We start from the raw sequence: 21,815 nt of genomic DNA, 5'->3' as shown, positions 1-21,815 counted from the left end.
TCTGTCTGGTTACAAACACGAATGAGTTGTGTTCAGACAAACAGCTTCCCACCCCTCCACTCACAGGACCACAGCTCAGCCACCCATCCCAACTATGCTGCTAGCTTAATCTCTACAATCTGAGCAATGGCAATATAGCATCTCAGAGTATAGCATGCTCAAAGATCATGCACACAGGAGCACGCTCTGGCCATGTCCTACTTCTCAAGAGATCTGGGAGTTCCTACCTACAAAGCAATAGGGGTGGGGGAAGAGCACCAAACAAGTTACTGGAAAACAATGACAGGCCAGCCTAGGCTGCTGGCAAGGGTTAGCTACCACAGATAGAGAATATTATCTTGATGTGAATGGATGCAAGCCAGGCTGGTACTAAAGAATTAAAATTAAACCATTACAAACTCTGTTACAGCTTGGTATGCAGGGTTGTAGACTGGGAATAAATGGCTATATTGGTAGCAAAATAACATTTTCCATATAATTTATCATCAAACCAAATCATAGGCTGGCACATTCTAAACAAACACTGGGTGGTATTAACATACAAATTAAGTACTACATAAAAGACAAAAAAAAGACATTCCTATAAAACAAGTTCTTAACACTGAAAACACACACAAAACAAAGCTGACAGGTAAGGATTTCAACACTCCCTCTAACCACCTTTTATGAGTAAATCTTTGCCTTCCCGTTTTATATCTTGTCATTTCTGAAAGTGACTGGCAAAAATAGATTTCTATGGTAGAGAACTGCATAAGTTAGACTTCCTATTCACAGGAAGGATTTTCTTGTTGTCATGGATGGCCAGAGACTGTTCATCAGCCTTCAAAAAGATGCATTTTCCTTCTAAATTTTTTTGTGGTTAATTTCCATTAAAAACCATTAATTAATATCTTCTGCTCATTCTCCTCCCCCTAACCCCCTTACCTACCTGTTTTCAAAACCACTCATGCTGACCCACCTCTACACATCACAAGGGAACTTTAAGGTCTTTTTTTTACAGGACTGCCAGGTGTCACTAACATCTGCAGTACACACACACCCACCCACGCCCACCCACCCCAGGCTTTTTATACTAAAAGCTTTTCCTTTGTCTGACAGTCTCTGGGAGGGGGTGTCTACGCTGCAGCTGGGAGAGACTTGTGATAACATGGCTCGCACTAGCTCACTAAACATCTGTGGTGGAAACTCAGGCTCTCAAGCCCACCTGACCCCCCCCCCCCCCCCAGGCTTCAGAGCCCGAGCTGCAACATCCACATAGCTATGTTTAGTATGCCTACCCAGGCTGGGAGGCTTGTTCCCAGCTATAGTGTGGGCATACCCTGGAAAACCCAGCTGGAACCAGTACATCCAAGCCTCCCCAGGCAGCGTACCTCTCTGTAGGCACTTACATTTCATCCACTAGCCTTCATCATGCCCCACTGCTTTTAGAACTTGGTAACTGGAGCAGCATGCAATCCCTGGCCAACAGTGATACATACCACTCAAACTTAGACTCAGACTTTAAGGTCAAAAGGGACCATTATGGTCATCTAGTCTGACCTCCTGCACAACTCAGACCACAGAATCTTACACACCCACTCCTGTTACAAACCCCTAACCTACGTCTGAGTTATTGAAGTCCTCAAATCGTGGTTTAAAAAGACCTCAAGCTGCAGAGAATCCTCCAGCACGTGACCCGTGCCCCACGCTGCAGAGGAAGGTGAAAAACCTCCAGGGCCTCTGCCAATCTGCCCTGGAGGAAAATTCCTTCCCAACCCCAAGTATGGTGATCAGTTAAGACTTACCAGCCAAAGACATTGTATTCAATTGCAGTATCTGTCAGATCACCATGCCAGTGAGGTTCTAGATTGAGGAACTGAACATGGATAAATGAGAACAGAAAATGAGACGAGGAGACTGTTCTAAATTCTACCCCACTCCTCCAAGGTTCTTATTACACATCAACTCCTGCCAGGCTACTCCGCCCACCTCCTAGTCTCCATCTAGGACAGGGGTCGGCAACCTACGGCACGTGAGCTGATTTTGAGTGGCACGCAGCTGCCTGCCACAGTCCCAGCCCCCAGCCTAACTCAGCCCCTCCGCCTACCACTCTCCCCATGCAGGGGCAGGAGGCAGAAGCTTGGTTCTGAGGCAGCCAAGCTTCCCCCTCCCCCGCTTCTTCCCCCAGCACGGTGCTTTCCTGCCCTGCCCCGCCCCCTCTCCTTCCCTGCGCCAATCAGCTGATGGCCCTAGCAAGGGGGAGGAGGCAGCGGAGGCCGAGGGGGAGGCAGAGAGAGGTAGGGACGGGGCCTTGGGGAAGGGGGTGGGGTGGGACAGGGCACAACCCTTCCAGCCCCCTGCCATGAGCGGCTCATGGCTGGGAGCACCCCCACAAGCTGAGCACCCCAGCCCTCTGTCCTGACACCCCCCACACACAGTCTTCTGCCCTGATCCCCCCACACCCCCAGCCCTCTGCCCTCACCCTTGAACCCCCACACACCTTCTGCCCTGCACCCCCCACCCTCTCAGCCCTGACCCTTGAACCCCCCTCCTCTGCCGGCCTAGGTGAACAGAACCCCAGGCTGGCAGCGAGCTGAGCAGGCTGGCACCATAAGATCTGCATTTTAATTTAATTTTAAATGAGGCTTCTTAAACATTTTGAAAACCTTGTTTACTTTACATACAATAGTTTAGTTATATAATATAGACTTATAGAAAGAGACCTTCTAAGAACGTTAAAATGTATTACCAGCACGCGAAACCTTAAATTAGAGTGAATAAATGAAGACTCGGCACACCACTTCTGAAAGGTTGCCAACCCCTGATCTAGGAACTATCCAACAACCCCATAGACTCCCAGTCAGTGAAGTACTGGGTTAACCAGCTGCCTTGGTCCCCACTGGCTCCCTTCCAACCCTTCATCATGTCTGGGGGCTGTGAGGGATAAAGCTCTTGGAATCCCCCACACTGTCTTCCATGCTTGCGGGGGGTGGGGGGAAGAAGAGACCAGCAACTTTTTCCTCAACAGCAGGAAATATCACACATGGAACTGCACAAAAAACTCAGCAACTATGGTTTGTTTTACTCAGCTCTTCGACTGTATAGCTGCACATTTGTTTTTGACTCTCTTCAGACCTCCTTCACTCATAACAAAAATAGTACTTAAAGACTCTGAAAGTTTATCTTAACATGCTTTATGCTCTAGTAACAATTACTAAGGAGCAGATTTTTTTTATTTTTATTTTTTTTAAACTGACTGGTTCATGCACCACAGGTTCACAGACACACAGGACTGTGCTAGAGAGATTTCATTGATTATACACTGATGGAGAAGAAAAAACAAAGGTCATGCTGTTCAAGAGCAAAAAGGAATGGAATAAAAATCTAGAATACCGGCTGTGTCATATATCAAGTGATATGGTTTCCATTAATACCAGAAACCCCACTGTGCATCCAAGTTGCAATTATATCTTTAATAATAGTGAATTTACCAGCCCTCATGCTCAAAGTTCTGGGCTCTAAAAATAAGGAAGCATCTCTTTTAGACTCTCAGCCTTGGACAGCATGCAGTCAAGTCTTCCACTTGGCAACTGTACTGCCTCAGTAATGAGTCTCAAGATTCCAGGAACAATGAACAGAGTGTAGCACAGAGAGACTCCAGTACATATTGCAATGGAAAATGCACTGAGGGAATTTTATAAGGCCCTGCCCAATAGTAATGTTTTAGAGAGACATTCAAGGGATCCCAAATACCAAATCTGGATCCCACGTTGTTTTAGGGAGCCCCTAAATGTGTTCTGAGCTCTTGTGGAATAGCTAAAGCCGAAAACTTTTACATAGCGATCTTCTATAGGTAAAAACATTAAAATAAAGAAATCTACAACAGTACCCTATGAGGACTGGATCAGCCAAACCTGACTTGCAAATATCCCCCACCATTCAGGTTTCCAGGATAAGTCTATTAATCCATTGCCTCTCTATTTAGCTGAGCCTGACATTTAGCCTCACATCTCAAACTACCAAGCCAGCCCAGTTGGTATAAAGATTCACAATGGAAATCCAAGTGAGCCAGAACCATATTGCATAAAATCCCTTTTGGATTAGTCTCAACCCTCTATTCTGTCAACACTTTCCCACTGAAACAAAGAGATGGACTACTGTTCCTCCTGACACCACTCTCCCCCTCTCCTCAACAACGTTATACCTGAAAGGCCACTACCAGAGTAGGATCATTACTTCCAGATCCTCCATAGCAAAACAAATGAAATCAAGGTAAGTTTTTACTTTTAAGTCACTACCATCCCTTGGGCCAACAACAACAAAAGGAGTAGCTGCCTAAGAAAAATGGATTTCTAGTAAATTGTTCCACCTTTGCACAAAATATTCCAAATATATGGAGATGTCTCTTAAAATGGAAAGTTTCCTAATAAAGGATGATTTTGTACAGGTTTTGCTGTACATGAACAAACAAGCTCTCCACCAGTGCGCCTTGTCTCTCAGTTTGCTCCTCAGGGTCCCTGTGTGTCATGTTGTTCCCATGCAAAGGTCTGGACCCAACCTCATCCCTACACCACTTAAACATATATCACTTTAGAAGCTGCTGGCCCATATGATGAGCTATTATTCAAATTCATGGTAGTAAAAACAGTTTGCCTCAAAGATGCCATGCAAAAGGGTCATAGAATTTAAACAGCATCCCAGCATGATTTACTGTTAAATAATAGTAGAAGGAGAGAGTAATTAAGAGAAATAGGCAAGGGAGAAGATATTTCCAGATGAGATTTTCAAATGAAATGCAGAGTCAATGAGGTGCCTAGATACAAGAATGCTGGTGAAAAGACTGCATTGAAGCAAGTGGAGGGCAGTAGGAAGAGACAGTCCATGAGGCAGGCTATAGTCAATTCATGGAAGGTTTTAAAAATGGACAGCAAAGTTGAGATAGCGCCTGATATTAACTTACCCTGTAAGCTCTAGGGGACAAGGATTTCATTTGTTCTGTGTTTGTACAGCAGCTAGCATTAGGACCACCAAAAATATTACATTGAACTCTGGCATGTATCTATGTAAAATTAGCATTTTAGTTTAGAAGCCTGCTCCCTGTAAGTACTGAGAAGCATCTCTACTTAGTTAACTAAAATATGTAGTGTATTTTACTCCCATTTGGCTCTGCAGATACAATATAGCTATGAAAAAGCAGGTGGACGGCACATCTTCAAACAGAATTCTTAACTGTGGCCCAGTTGCAAAAAACTTTATTGTTGAGAAGGCATGAGCCAGGAGAAACCCAATTTAACTCTCTGATTCCAGGCTAATTTTTCAAAGCTAGCAGTTAGAAAAGCCTTTTTTTTTTTTTAAACTTATGTATGGAACAGATTTGAACTGAAATCACTGAAACAATAAATATGGTGCTCCAAATAGGAATTTAATAAATAGTGATTTTTCTCAACTGCACTAAATTTTTGTAAGACTAGCCACCATGTTAGTAGTTACTAATTACATCTCATACCAATATATGTTATAGTACTTTGATGTACAAGTCTTGGAAGTTGTCTAACTCAAGGCTTAAAAATTTCACTAAAATACTGTAAGTTGGGCCAAGATACCTAAAAATACCTACCCATTTTTATAATACCTACACAATATAGTAACAAGTTTATATCTGTAGCCCACACTGTTGATAAGAAATTATTCTTAGAGGGCTCCTGTTGATACTAAGGAATTACTACTGCTAAAGAGAGTTTAATGATAGTTTCAGGGGCATTTGTTTTCCCAGGGGTATCATTTCATTGTCTGATAATGTTTCAGAGCAATGCAAAATTTCTGCTAAGGGAGAGAGTAATGGGGGCTTTTGAGGGGAGGGGGGAACCCTCTGAGCACAGTACTAAGTCAGAACAATTGGATTCTGTTCCTAAATCTGCCAGTGAGTCCCTGCATGACCTCAGCTTTTTATCTTCTCTCTGCCTCCACTTATTCATCTGTGAAATGATTATAATTCACCCTACCAAAAAGGGGTAATGAGAGATTATTAGTGTTATGTAAAGCCTCTGCTCAAACGCGATTGTAAGATCTGTAACTTGTATCATTAAGTATCAGAGGGGTAGCTGTGTTAGTCTGGATCTGTAAAAGCGGCAAAGAGTTCTGTGGCACCTTATAGACTAACAAATGTATTGGAGCATGAGCATCCGACGAAGTGGGTATTCACCCACGAAAGCTCATGCTCCATTGTGTTTGTTAGTCTATAAGGTGCCACAGAACTCTTTGCCGCTTGTATCATTAAGTTCTGCAACCTTTTTGCAAACTTTGTAACATCAGTTATTGTTAGCATAGCCTTTTAAGTTTTGTAACCTTAGCAAGCTCTGTAACCTTTTCAAGTTACCACTTGTATGAACTCCCAAGCTTTGTAATAGCCCATCATGCAATCAGAGAGAGTGTGAACAAGGGAGTGTATGTGGGACTGAGCGGAGAGGAACTGCAAGGAGAAAAGACCCCGGAGCCAGGAGCGCCTGATATAATCTGCCCTGAGAAGGCAATCATGGGTGCTGTAAAAAAATAAGAGCCTGGTATACATGAAAGAAACTGGTTTGGGAATGCTTCTCGGTGACGGACACAGAAGAAAAAAAAAACCTCCGTGTGACAGGAGCCGCCCAGTTCCAGAAAAAGGAAGGCATGCACACAAGCTGCTGCTCCTTGACCTGCTCACCAGCCTGGATTCATGACCGCAGGCGGACACACCAGATCTACCATGCTTTGGCTTCTCGGCTTCCATGCTGTCTCCGGTAACTCTCCATCTGTGTAAGTGTGTGGGTACACGACGGTATGAATGCGGTGAATGCGTGCATATAAGCTCCATCTCTTTTCTACCTGACGCAACAGCAGCATCGTAATAAAACTAATACAAGTGTGACCTTGGGTTGGTTTTCATGGGAACTGAGGTAACAATTAGTACTTATAAAACTTCAGTGTTGGAATGACTGGCATTATACAGGTACATATTTTGTTTATGCTTATTAAGTTATTTACTTCTATTACATTTTCTCTATTCATCACCCACATCTTCCCCCATCCCCTTCCACACATTTCATTTCTGCTGGTACTCAACACCAGACCATTTCCACACATCTCTCTAGCCTCACCACACAACTTTCAGAAGTAATATTTTTTTATTCATACTCTGAATCCACACCCCAGTTTCATTCCCACCCTAAAAGGCTCTGAGCCTCAGTGTCCTTCCCTCAGGCTCTGGAGGTAAAGGGCAGGACTGATTCCCTCTTTCACTCAGCATTCCTCTTTCCTCCAACATTTCAGTACTACCAACTACACCAACTTTAGTGCTCCAGCTCCTTCCAGCCTTGGGAGCAAAGTATCAAGCTAAACCTTTGATATGTTTTTTACTAGGCCTCTGCGTTTCAAATCCCCTCTCCAGAGCATCTCCCGTGGCAGAGGTAGCAGACCCTAACCCCAGTGAAAAATGAGTCCAATTCACTTTGCTTTGCCTGGTAATAGTAGAGAATTATTAGGTGGAGATGCACAGACATAACCCCTACTGAAGTGGTAATTGGACAGTACTGGAACCGAAGTGGAAATCTTGCCACCCCACTTCAAATAAATTTAGAAGAGCAAGTATAAACATTTCAAGTTTGTGACAACTGGTCCATGATCTGAACCAGTCCTCCTTAAAGAAAAAACCCCACAAAATGATCATGCTATATTTAGAGAAGTGGTTCCTGTGCATGCTAAATAACCACTTAAATATTTAATAAGAAACTACACTATGGCCATATTGCTCATGTCCACTTTAGAACTGTATGCATTCAACCACGTTTTGCAAAAACGCAGATTCTCATTGACACAAGAGGAGCCATTACATCTGCTAGGCCAATAATCCACATTTTAAAAATCACCAAATATGTTATTTACAAGACACACATTACAGTAGTCTATGTTCTCATTTAATACTTGGGCAAGGAATATTTTGTCCTGTTTCATATCCCCTCTAAAAAGATTTTGCACACAGTACAACATGCCTTTTTTTAAAAAGTGCAAGTACTTCAATTTAAGCCACATGAAGGATTCCTGGAGTTGGGTCTTGGACATTGCACCTTGTTCTGAGACTCCCACGTCTTTTATAATATATGTGCTGAACAGTTAAGCGTAATGGAAAGTGGATTGTTTGTTTTGTCTTACTGTAATACATTGAGAGTCTACAATAAGTCAATTTACTTTTGCTCTTTAACCATTTTTGAAAACCATGAATATAAATCTATGAACTCAAAAGTAGTTCAGAAGTTCTCTCAGAATGTACAAGATTTGTATTAGATTGTTTAAGAAGTTTATCCCTTTAAAACAGGTAATTTGCTGTCTCAAAACTCCTAAGTGAACTTCATTGTAGTGAAATAAGCTGTGCCATGTTCCATTCTTTCAAGCAAAGCAAGTCTGGCATGAGGTCACCCACACCAAAAAGAAGAGAACACAAATACAAGAACAAGAGTTAGATGACTTTAGGAAGAAAGTATCTACTGCATCTCTCTTTTTTGTTAAACTGTGGAACGTCTCCATCAGATCAGACCTTCCATACCAATACACACATCCTACCAAAAGGATAGGACATTTGACCTGTACATCCAGGGCCGGCTCCAGGGGTTTTGCCGCCCCAAGCAGCCAAAAAAAGCCGCGATCGCGATCTGCGGCAATTCAGCGGGAGGTCCTTCGCTCTGAGCGGGAGTGAGGGACCCTCCGCCGAATACCTGAAAGTGCTACTCCACTCTGGAGTTGCTGCCCCAAGCACCTGCTTGATAAGCTGGTGCCTGGAGCCGGCCCTGTGTACAGCTTTTTTCCCTACGTAACATGCATTTTCCCCCATCCCTCCCCCCCGCCCCAAGCAGGAAGGAAATCTCCAATTTCCTCCAATAGGGTGAATTCCAAGGGTCAATCTAAAAAACTATGCCCTCCTTTCTCCCTTTCTTCCAGAATTGCTCAGTCAGCTTAGCATGAACTATGGTTTCCACATACCAGACTTGAAGTTAAAGCAGGAAATAACACATCCAAAAAGACACATTTAAGCAATTCAGCACATACTTCCTCAAAGTCTCATGTTTATTATTTATGCAATTGACTTTCAAAAGCTAGAGAGTCCATTCACAAAAATAAAAAAGTGACCCCAGCATTAAAGAGCTCAGAATAATCATCATTTACAAGAATCACATGGTATTTCAAGCCATTAGTTTAGAGGCTCTGAATGTGATCTTAAAATCACATTTGATTTAATTACTGGCTGCTCCCACAGCAGTCTAACAGAAAAGCACTGAAGTAAACAATGCAGCTGTCTGCACTTAACCAGACCATGAGATAAGTACTGTTCCACCGTCTTGACAAACTGTCAGTGTTTACAATCAGTATTATATAGACCGGGGTAGGCAACCTATGGCACGTGTGCCAAAGGCGGCACGCAAGCTGATTTTCAGTGGCACTCACACTGCTGGGTCCTGGCCACCAGTCCGGAGGGCTCTGCATTTTAATTTAATTTTAAATGAAGCTTCTTAAACATTTTAAAACCTTATTTACTTTACATACAACAATAGTTTAGTTATATATTATAGACTTCTAGAAAGAGACCTTTTAAAAATGTTAAAATGTATTACTGGCACGCAAAACCTTAAATTAGAGTGAATAAATGAAGACTCGGCACACCATTTCTGAAAGGTTGCCAACCCCTGTTATAGACCTATTACAGAAGGAAACTCACTACATTAGTTCTTGCACTTCATTGCAGTACAGCAACTCAAAGGAAGATGTCAACACAACATTGAAGACCACAGCTTCCTATATCATTTCTGTTTGTCATCGCCACACCCAATAAGCAAGTTATTGCAGATATGTTCACTAAAGCTAAGCAATAAAGCCCAGTCAGACTAGAAGCAGAGAGACATGGTAAGTTAGTATTTCTAATTGAGGAGCTAGACAGTACTTTTAACTCTGAGTACTTTTTAACTCTATGTTATTTCTATATTGTGTTGCCAAAGAAGGATTTCACCACAATCACAATCCCCAAATTGCTACATAACCACCACAAGTATTTGCACAGTTTAATTGCAGTCATGATGGATTATGGGAAAGGAAACAATCAAAAACTGAGGCTTGTCTTAATTTATGCCTTCACTGCAAAAAAAAGTGCGTTCTTAACTCAGGTTAGCTAACTCAGATTCAAACAGTACCGAAGACATGGCAACAATGTTTAACTCTGATTAGCAGCCAAATTAAATCCTATAGAGGATCCTGGAGTTGAACTCAAGTTGCTAACCCTAGTTGCTGTAAACACCTTTTTTTGAAGGGGAGAGGGTTATTGTTGGTTTTTTGGTTGGGTATTTTTTTGGGGAAAGGGAGTACACAATGAAGGCAAACCCTTTAGGGTTGCCAAGCGTCTGGTCAAAAAGGGACTCTGGCGGTGCCAGTCAGCACCACTGACTGGGCCATTAAAAGTCTGGTCAGTGGGGCTAAGGCAGGTTCCCTGCCTGCCCTGGCTCTGCATGGCTCCCAGAAGCAGTGGCATCTCCCTGTGGCCCCTAAGCATAGGGAGTCTCTGTGGACTGCCCCCACCCAGAGTGCCAACTCTGCAGCTCCCATTGGTCAGGAACCATGGCCAATAGAAACTGGGGGCCATGACTCCACCTAGGAGCCAGAGGGACGTATCATCCACTTCCGGGAACCGCCTGAGGTAATCGCTGCCCAGAGCCTGCATCTCCCCCCCCCACACACACACACACATACCAAAACTTTCCCCTCCCCACCCTGAGCCCACACTTCCTCATGCACTCCAAACCCCTCAGCCCCAACCCAGAGCCCCCTCCTATACCCCAAACCCCTCATCCCCAGAGCCCACACCCCCAGTTGGCACCCACATCCCCTCCTGCATCCCAACCCCCTGCCTCAGCCCAGAGAACCCTCTCACACCCTGAACCCTTCAGTCCCAGCCTGGAGCCCCCTCCTGCACCCTAAACTCCTCATCCCCAGCCCCACCCCAGAGCCTGCACCCTAGATGGAGCCCTCATTCCTCCCGCACCCCATCCCAGCCTGGCAAAAGTGAGTGAGGGTGAGGGAATGAAGGGAGTAGGGGGTGAGCCCTCAGAGAAGGGGCAGGACGGGGTGTTTGGTTTTCTGCAATTAGAAAATTGGCAACCTTCGCTTGGGACTTACCAAAGAGTGCCAAATCCCTCTCCCTCATTCATATCATACAGCACATCATTGTAAAGTGCAGCAACTTGGGGTACGCAAGACAAAGCCTTCTGAAAGGAGTACAGTACTCTGGAAATTTGAGAACCGTGGTTCTAGATCAGATACTAGATTTCTAGCTGTTTCCAAATCACTAACACCTCTAAGCATAACCAGAAGCTTAAGATACATTTTAAATCTAGTTAGAAATTAAAACCAGCAATGTAACAGTTATTTATATATTGTTTCCTACTAATCAAATCTTTAAACCCCACCCCCAAACATTTATAATAAAAGGTAGTTGATGCTACTTCTACATTCAGTGTCTTTTCCCTTTTCTCTCCCCAACAGTCACCACACTAAAATTTCCTTTTAGTATTTTGAATCTTCTCCTAACCTCATTGGCTCCTTTCAGTGCCGTCTCACAGCATTCTTCTTCCTTCCTTCCTATCAGATAACCAGCATATACACGGCCTGGTGGACTAGATACATTACTCTCTGGATTTCTGCTTTGTTGTTGTTTGTTTCACTGCACATGGTAGCCAGTAGCGATTTCTCAGTTCCTTATAGCATTGACATCCAAAGATTAGCATCAGCTGTTGAGGGCAAAGTAGGAAGGAGAGAAAGGGAGGGGACTAGAAATTAAGCCTAATTGTTCCAGACTTAAACATACAGGCATTTTTAATACATACCGGTATACAATTTCAAAAGACTTTTCAGAGGGAAAAAAAAAAATCAGTAATCTTATAAAAGGTTACATTCTTGCCACAGCAAAGGAACAATGCAAGATATCAAATTGAGAACATCCATCAAAAAAAGTATTTGCAACAATATTTGTGCACTTTGGTCTAAAGGGCTGTCAGACATACTGTACAAACACCTTCTGCACTAAGCAACACAATGTTGTTCTCAAAAACATTGAGATTTCTAATAGAACCATGACTACTGGTATCTTTAAGAGCCTGGTTTGAGTCAGTTAAACATACTTCAAAAATGAGATGCTTTATAATTTGGCTTTATGTGTGTTTTAAACACTGTACTTAATGTATAGTTCTCTCATCTTGATCTGCTCTGTCTTTTCCTGGCGATATCTAGGGCAGTTGGGAGCAATACCTATCTAGTTCTAAAAATACTGTTTGTATTAAGTACCATTGAATTGACAAACACCATGTTTTGTTTTGATAGCTCCCCATTCTCACAACCCTACACCACCTTGTGTGTCACATCCTCTAATCCTGTGGCAGCCCCTCCTTCCTCCCTCCCCCCCTCCATTGACACTACTGTTCCAGGAGACTGATTGTAATCATATCTACACTACTCCAACTGTAGAACAGATGGCTTTACACAACCACTGGAAAACTATTTGCACTAAAAATCAGATGAGTATCATCTCATTTACCACTTTTAATGAATTGGGCTAAACCTACACAGAATACAAACAAAGTATGTAATCCACAAAACTATGACTAAACTCCTGTTTATTCAGCTTAGTATATACTGCTTCCTTCCAACAGAGATATACACAGCTGTATGCGGACAAACTAACATACTGATTCTGTATACAGTCAACCTTGATTCTTAAGGTGACTCTTGGTCAGATGGATTTCAAATGTCCTCATCAGTCATGTCTCAAGTTAGTTTTTAAAAAAAAAAAGGTGATGTTTAAGACTATTTGAAAGCAACATGTAATGCCAGAAGGATTCTCCACAACTCTCCTGAAATATTTAAAAAAAAGTCAACAGGTCAAAACATGTGCTGAAATTACCACACTAGTGTTTGTCATATTTCCCATGAGTAAACCCAAATGTAACCTCGCCTCTTTGAAGCATTTATATAACCAGCTTTCTTTGGGTGGAGCAAGTAACTGAAGAATAAAAACAGTTTAACCCTTATCGCCTCAGATTGTGAAAAGGATCTAAATCCTTCCCAAAACACACTGATTTGCTACCTCAATTTTCATTCGAATATCAACATATTACATTTTGAAAAAAAGAGTAATTTCGCAAAGGGACATTGAGGGATATTTAAAGTTTGGTAAAACCACCAAATTACTGTTCCACTTGCACAGATAAAACAGTGTGCCAGTTTCAGACAAATGCTAAATATTAAGACATTAAAAACTACATTAACTATAGGTTACACCTAGTCCTAGCCATTGGTATATTACAGTCAATAGGTTTATTTACATTATAAAGGAGGAGTCATAAAATTAGAATGCATAATTTTTAATGCTCTTTTCTTAAGTAAGTTTGTCCATGAACTATATTGGGCATCTGGGAAGAGCTCTGTGTCTACTTCAATCCAGGTGTATGCACACAGTTATATTCAGATTTATACAGATTACTACTATGAAAATACTTTTAAAGGCCAAAATAAAAATGTACTTAAAGTAACCACACACACAAAAGAGTTAAAAAAAGAGGTTAGGAAACACTGAACAAGCTGGAGAAGAATTCTCCTAATTAATTGAAAGATACAAGACAAGTGAATCAGGTTGTATCTTGCAACAAGAGACACCTGGTTTAAAAATATTGCTATAGGATGTTTGAATTATGAAGCAAGCAGCCCTGCCCTCTCAGAAGGGGAAACTGCCATGCTGAAATACCATATCATGCTTTCACATTACTGTCTATACACATGCAAACTGCTAATTTTAACAATTCAGGATCGCCAGTGCAGCATGCCAGGAATGTAATTCATTTAGTCTTAGTGAGAATTAAATGCCAAATATTAAATAAACAATTTCTACTTGGATTGTTATATGTTGTGGGAGGAGGGACAATTTCCCCCCCCCCCAACATACAAACATAAAACTGCATTTGTCAATTGTATTTCAACACTACCCAGAATTCAGCATTTGCCAACCTCGCTCTTAAATCCTTTCTGAAATTCACCTTTTTACACACCTAACAGGGACGGAAAATACACCCTGAAAAAGTAAAAAAAAAAAAAAAAGGTGATGCCTAGGTCTCTATTTCAAGTGACCTACGAAGCCAGCACGTCAGGGATTTTTTTTTAAATGGTTGGTTTGATTCTTTAAGATATCACTAGCAGCTACAAAGCCAAACTGCAAAGGGGTGGGGGGGAGAAGAGGAGGGTTGAGGAATTCGGTCTGAAACAGGCACACAGGCAGAGTTACAAGCCCCCCATAAGAGACATGTACCATCTACCCTCTCCCCCACCCCGGGAAGATCTGGGCGCTATGAGTCTCAGTAAATAAATAAAAAAGACACACACACCCTGTGTGCTGAACTGACAGAATAGTCACCCCCCTTCCCAGACACAGGCGGGGGGGGGGGGGGAAGGGATTTGGCTAGAAAGTTGAAAGGCAAAGGGGAGGGAGGAGGTATCAGGGCGGCTCAGCAGAGGCGGCTGCCGCTACCGCCGGGCGATACAGCGTCTCGGAGGCTCCCCCGGCTGTTGCAACATTCGCTGCCCACTTCCTGCAGCCGCCAGCAGCGCCTCCCGTCTCGCCCTGCCGCGAGGCGCCCGGCGCGGCGCGGCGCTCCGCTCACCTGGATGTAGTTGTTCTCGCAGTAGTCGGCCACGCGGGTGAGGTTCTGGTAGCTCTCGAGCAGCGCCCGCTTGCCCGACGGGATTTCCTCCTCTAGCAGCATCTGCAGCTCTGCCATTTTCCACCCCTCCGCATCGCTTCCTCTTGCATTAAAGAGACAGCGGCGGCGGCGAGCCCACACAGCCCGCCTGGTATTGTGGGATTCCTCCTCGCCTCGCTTTCGTCAGGCCGCCGTGCTTGCCCCACCCACCGGTGAAATGCCCGCCGCACTGCACGCTGGGAGTTGTAGTCTGCGCTGGGCCGCCGCCCCCCGCGGCGATTGAGTTCCTGGACTGGGCATGCACCAGGCGGAGCTGGGCGATGGAGTCTCGGGATGGTTCCCCCCCAAGGCCGGGCTGTGGCTGATAGACTGAGCCCTGTGGGCACTCACTAGGGTGACCAGATGGCCTGATTTTATAGGGACAGTCCCGATTTTTGGGTCTTTTTCTTATATAGGCTCCTATCACCTCCCCACCCCCATCCTGATTTTTCACACTTGCTGTCTGGTCACCCTAGGACTTACACTCACACAGTTTCTCACCAGAGGGAGAGCTGCCAGCCCCACTCATTTCCACCGGCTTCGGGCCTGGCTGGGCGCTGCAACAATGGGAAATGCAAACAGCAGCGAGCTCCTCAGTGTCTGGCCGAGATCCGCTCTGCATTACAACATGGGGAGAGACAAAAGGGCCACTGCTGAGACTGACAATCAGATATTGAAACACCTTCTTCTCATCCACCCCTCCTTTATCCACCTCGCCTTCCGGCCTCACTAGATTAGACCTTTTTCAAGCAGACCTTTTTCAACAGCTGCTTTACTTTCACTTCATGCTGATTGCCCTCTCCGCTGCAGGGAACTTCAAACAGTTCAGAGGGCAGTTCAGTCTCAAGGCCCATTCAGAGCCATTGGCTTCTCTGTAGAAACTGCCAGCAAGGATGACAATTAGTGACAATTGTGATAATAATAATAATACTCAGAATGAATATAGTGCTTTTCAGCAGTAGATCTGAAGGAACTGTACTGAAGTTGTGTAGGATGGAGCTAGTACTCTGTTGGATATTAAAGTACACTGAAACAGCAAACAAACAAAAAGAGTGCCTGACTAATAGTAATAACAATGAATAAAATCAGCATTCATATGGTTCTTTTTCTAAGTATCACTTAAAATATTAAACAGAGGTGAATATGTTATTTTTGCCCCTCTTTTAGCCCATGTGGTTAGCCAATATTTGGGGCCTTGATGCTGGGATATCCCTCTTAGGAAGAGAAAATAATTGTATGAGTCAGGTATTTCTATGATGCAATCCTGTTTTCTTTCAAAGAATGTGCACAAAGCCTTGTTTCCATGAATACAGTAGAAATAAACAACAAGCAGTTTCCTTGCTCAAAAATCCAAGTTGGACCTTTCAGCGAGTACCATGCCCAAAAGAAGCAGCATCACTCAGCTTTCTCGGGGCCACATTCAATACTGCTTCTCTCACTTTCTGCAGGCTATCTTTTGCATGTAGCAGCAACTAATCAATCCCTACCCCTGTATTTTACCACCAATATCAGGTAAACCCCTTAGTTGTCACAGCTCAGCTGATCAGCCTTGCAATGCAGTCTGTTGCCTTGGATGGTGGCTTCCTGTTGTTTCCAGCCATCACTATAAAAGGGGCACTTAATCACTCCTTCAGCTTGAAAGAAAATAGATTACCAAATCCATCAGCTTTAACAAAGCTTGATATTGTCTACAGATCAAGGCTGTTTGATGGCAGCCATTAACACTTTTCAGCATAATACTATTGTTGCTCCTTTTTCTGATATCAGTGTTCTGTTCTGACATAGTGTTGCCTTTGTGCCAAAAGTTAGCAGACATCTGGGGACTTGCAGGTTGACTTTACAAATGTAAGAGAAATCCATGATGTGAGGTCTGGATATATTTAGATTAGAGTGTATGAGTGAAATGAGGTAGTTAAAGAGTAGGCAGGGCAATCACAGCTTCTAGGAATCCTAGCCCAACACCAATGCCCAGCTGATTCCGAGGGAACAACCTGTGCCTCAAGAATGTACGTTAGTCAGAGTTCACGGCAAAAAGCTTCACAACAGTTTCCTCTCTCCCCAATCTGCCTCTATGCAGAAAAAAACCTTGCATGACCCAACACTACCAACAACACAGCACGTCTTTACAAGAATCAAAACTTGCTTGCATACTAAGAAAAATAACGCAGATGATGTGTATAGGACCACCTGGCTGCACCTGTGTGACAGAGTGCTAGAGGCTAAAGAGCAAGCCAGCCCTCTTTGTCACTTAGATGCCACTTAATTCCCCAGAGAAAGCGGAGAGAGGTAATTAGATAGGCTAGCCAGCTGGGTGGGTTAAGGAACCAATTAGCTCATCAGCCCAAGTCTGCTAAAGAGGCACAGGAAGGATGTGGCAGAGGGCTAGTTGAGCTATGTCACATAGAAGCCTCAGGAAGGCAGCTCTTCCCCTCAGGTCCAGAGGATAGGGCCAAAAGCACTATAGATATTGTAAATAGACTGTTGCATAGGGAGTGTTGTGGTAGTGGTGGAGGGAACTTAAAATGAGTGAGTGCTGTGAATGCACAACCACCGGAGTCTGCACAGTTTCTGCAAGGAAGACAGGAGTGAAGGCCCAACCTGCCATGACACTATTTTAGTCCCATTTGTAGACAGGGAAAACAAGGGCAAGTGATTCACTCAAGATCACAAAGCAAGCCAGCAGCAGAGCTGAGGAGACAGAACACCTCTCCTGATCCAGGGGTCAGATTAGAAGAGAATAGATAGTGGTATCTTCAGGCTTTACCCACAAAATAAATTCTGTCCTTGTGAGTTGTCTAAATGAGATTGTTCTCACAGTAGATTTTTGTAGCTGTTTAAAACATGTTGATGCATTTCTCTGAGCTCCATCTGGCTTCTCGATGTTGATTCCCCCTCAGTGGGGGTTGAAGTCACCCACAAGCTCATCCTTGGGCTTGGCTCGTTTTTCATTGGGGGGGGGGGAACTAAGTGGTGCTATAGTCCAAACAGCACCTGCTTGTGGCACCAAAATGAGATTTTACCCCCAGTAATTTGTCCCGATCTGTGACCTTCTGTCTCCTTTCTCAGGACTTGCCAACAGTGGAAAGCTTTACTAGTTATACAGGTGTAGTTACACTGGTATAACCGCCCCGCCCCCAATGTAAACACACTGATTCTGGAATAAGAATGAGTTTTGGTGGTTAGTTTAAAACCCTTCCAAAATAACAAAAGTTTAAATTGAAAAAAAAATGGGACTCATACAAGAATAAAGAACAGGAGTACTTGTGGCACCTTAGAGACTAACAAATTTATTTGAGCATAAGCTTCCGTGGGCTATAGCCCACTTCATTGGATGCATAGACTGGAACATACAGCAAGAAGATATTTATACATACAGAGAACATGAAAAGGTGGAAGTAGCCATACCAACTGTAAGAGGCCAATCAACTGAGATGAGCCATCATCAGCAGGAGAAAAAAACTTTTGACGTAATAATCGAGATGATCCATAGAAGGTGTGAGGATACTTAACATGAGGAAATAGATTCAATTAGTGTAATGGCCCAACCATTACCAGTCTCTGTTCAAACCTAAGTTAATTGTATCTAATTTGCATATTAATTCAAGTTCAGCAGTCTTAGAGACTGTAGCCCACGAAAGCTTATGCTCAAATAAATTTGTTAGTCTCCAAGGTGCCACAAGTACTCGTGTTCTTTTTGCGGATACAGATTAACTCTGATACAAGAATAAAAGTGTCTGCCTATAAGGTTATACCAGCAATGCTATATTTGTTTACATTCAGATTTTAGGTTATACCAAAAAAATCTTTCCTGGACCACACCTTACAGGAGGAATTAAATAGTTAACAATATTGATACTTCAGTTATCAGTGGGCCTCTGAGTTAGAAATCACACTGAGATGAATGTGGCAGTTGATATCTTTTAGTATTCACTAAGTATTCACACAGCCATCTCTGCATTGGCTTACATTCAATTAATATTTTTAGGTTGTCTTCACAACTATAATAACTAGAGACTTCATTAATGAAAGCTGAGATTCCAGAGAACAGGAGTATCTTCAGAGAGGTGCCCGTACATTCTACCACTGTTTGCTCACTGTTTCCGAGCTCTGCTTGACTTGGAATCCAGTGCCCTGTCCACTGCACAACACTGACACTCACATTGCTTGTTGCTAGGCAGCAGGAGTGCTTTGCAATGGCAGACCAAGCATACTCAAGCCAGTCATTGCTAGGCAGCCTGAGCTGCTGGAGAGCACAAAAATAATAAAACATAAAATTGCTGACTTCAGAACGCACAAAATAAAAGGCACAAAAATAAACAGTTCTCCAGTATTTTATTCTGATTTGACCTTTCTCCCCTAACATATTTACCCTCTTTCTATCCCAATCCTTTTTTCACACTTGCCTTGCTCCTCTCCTTCCCTCCTCCATGCTAGTCTTGTCTTTTATCCCATTTGTTCACTCCCCAACAAATGTCCATCAATTTTCTCCCTTCTCCAATATCATAGAATCCTAGAATATCATGGCTGGAAGGGACCTTAGGAGGTCATCCAGTCCAACCCCCTGCTCAAACAGGACCAATCCCCAACTAAATCCCCAGTAATCTTTCCCTCCCATTCTCTGTCCTCTCAAATTCTCCCATTCTCTACTCCACTGTATTTCCTGCTCCCCATGCCCATTATTCTCCTTTCTGTTCTTGCCTCCCCCTGTCCTTTCATCTTTCCTCACTGGCCTCACACAATTAGGTACTCTCCTCCCAAGTGGCTTTTGCCCCTTCATTTTCCATCTTATCACTGAGATCTTTCCCCACTCCCACCTCATCCAGCTCCTGGCCTTACCTCCCTCCATACTTACCCTTCCTCTTTGTTTCTCTCCTCCTATCACTCCAGATGTCTCCAGTGAAAAAGTAGATTCCCCTCCTAAGTTTCCTCATAATATCACTTTAAAAGGCTGCAAAAAGAACAGGAGTACTTGTGGCTGAAGTCCTCCAATGGGTCGAGTCAGTGCAGTCTGCAGTATTTGAGAAAACCAAGAGATGGCTTGTCATGTGGGGAGAAAAAAGGAGCCAGGACTCTGCAGAGTCAACCACATAAGGCAGCCTGCTCCTTCTTCCTATTCAGCTTCTAATCAGGATGAGAAGAGTGTTTGTGTGGTGAAAGGGTGAGCTGGTCAGTCTCACATGACAGTGGTAAATTGCCAGAACTGAGGTTGAACAATATTGTAATGGAAACATTGGGATATTTTAAAGCAGTCACTTAAAGCAGAGTGGTTGCCTTCTAGCAATGATCCTTATTAACACGTTTCACAGGTAGCTTTATTACTAAGGCCCGGTCTACACTACGAGTTTATCTCGAATTTAGCAATGTTAAACCGAATTAACCCTGCACCCGTCCACACAACGAAGCCCTTTACTTCGATATAAAGGGCTCTTAATATCGATATCTGTACTCCTCCTCAACGAGGGGAGTAGCGCTGAAATCGGTATTGCCATTTCGAATTAGTGTTAGTGCGGCCGCAATTCAATGGTATTGGCCTCTGGGAGCTATCCCACAGTGCACCATTGTGACTGCTCTGGACAGCAATCTAAACTCAGATGCACTGGCCAGGTAGACAGGAAAAGCTCCGCAAACTTTTGAATTTAATTCCCTGTTTGCCCATCATGGAGAGCTAATCAGCACAGGTGATCATGCAGTCCCAGAATCAAAAAAGAGCTCCAGCATGGACTGTATGGGAGATACTGAATCTGATCTTTGTATGGGGAGATGAATCTGTTCTATCAGAACTCTGTTCCAGTAGATGACAGGGCCGGCTTTAGGCCTATTCCACCAATTCCCCTGAATCGGGCCCCGCGCCTAAGATGGCCCTGCGCTCAGTGAGAATCCCTTCCCTGGCTAGAGGCACCTTTTTAATTTTTACTCACCTGGCGGCACTTCGGGTCTTCAGCAGCACTTCGGCGGCGGGTCCTTCAGTGCCATTGAAGACCTGGAGCAAGTGAAGGACCCACCGCCGAAGTGCCGCCGAAGACTCGGAGCACCGCCCGGTGAGTACAAGCCCCATGTGTTTTTTTACACGTCAAAACTGTTCGAATTGGGCCCCGCACTTCCTAAAGCTGGCCCTGATAGACGAAATGCCAAAACATTTGAAAAAATCTCCAATGCCATGATGGACAGAGGCCACAACAGGGATTCAACACGGTGTTGCGTGAAACTTAAGGAGCTGAGACAAGCGTACCAGAAAGCCTAAAAATCAAATGGATGCTCACGGAGGGAGGGGCGACTGATGACTGTAGCTATCCCACAGTTCCCACACTCTCTGAAAACCATTTGAATTCTGGGCTGAGCTCCCAAAGCCTGAAGGGTCAAAAACATTGTCGTGGGTGGTTCAGGGTATATGTCGTCAGCCCTCCAACCCCCACCCCCCGTGAAAGCAAAGGGAAAAAAATAGTTTCTCGCCTTCTTTCAATGTCACCGTATGTCTACTGGATGCTGCTGGCAGATGCAGTGCTGCAGTGCTACACAGCAGCATCCTCTTCCCTTCCCTTCCCGATGGCAGACGGTACAGTAGGACGGGTATCCGTCATCATCGTCCCGTGAGTGCTCCTGGCTGGCCTCGGTGAGGTCAGCCGGGGGCGCCTGGGCAAAAATGGGAATGACTCCAGGTCATTCTCTTCTTTAAGTTTTGTCTAATGGAGATTCAGTCCTGCCTGGAATATCATGGCAGCTGGAGGCTTCTGCCTCAGGCTGCTCTCCCAGCCGGCAGCACCGCGTGGTCGTGCCTACCCCTTGCTACCAGGGCTCACAATCAGATACTTAGACCTCTACACTTTGCTGCAAATAAAAAAAATGAAGCTGCCATTTAGAACTACCCCCCAACATACATATCCTGGGACATTTTGTATTTTACCAGTGTCAACCAAAGGCCCACACACAAATGGAGATTCAGTCCTGCCTGTGCTTCTATCCTAGTGCTTGTCACAGATTCCCATTTTCAGCTATAGGCTGAGTAAGTGCAAAATGGTGGTTCACTTTACTTTGCTGTAA

At 43.9% G+C, this 21,815-nt stretch overlaps 1 protein-coding gene across 12 annotated transcripts in view; it reads right to left on the bottom strand.

The window, feature by feature from the left end:
• The window catches only part of ABI1 (abl interactor 1), a 124,659-nt gene extending 109,720 nt beyond the window's left edge, over positions 1–14,939 (bottom strand). For 2 of the 12 annotated variants that reach the window (XM_039521826.1, XM_039521825.1), the window contains exon 1: positions 14,700–14,932. In XM_039521826.1, the coding sequence (XP_039377760.1) occupies positions 14,700–14,816 (117 nt within the window). In that variant the 5' untranslated portion in view covers positions 14,817–14,932. Of the gene's footprint in view, positions 1–11,581; positions 11,781–14,699 lie in introns of all 12 variants that reach the window. The other 10 variants (XM_039521831.1, XM_039521829.1, XM_039521833.1 and 7 more) reach the window with 9 other exon arrangements.
• Positions 14,940–21,815: the final 6,876 nt, after the last annotated feature.

This window comes from Mauremys reevesii, linkage group 2, assembly GCF_016161935.1.
Source record: "Mauremys reevesii isolate NIE-2019 linkage group 2, ASM1616193v1, whole genome shotgun sequence".
NCBI lineage: Eukaryota > Metazoa > Chordata > Testudines > Geoemydidae > Mauremys > Mauremys reevesii.
The sequence above is the reverse complement of the archived record's forward strand: the minus strand, read 5'-3'. Positions and strand labels throughout refer to the sequence as shown.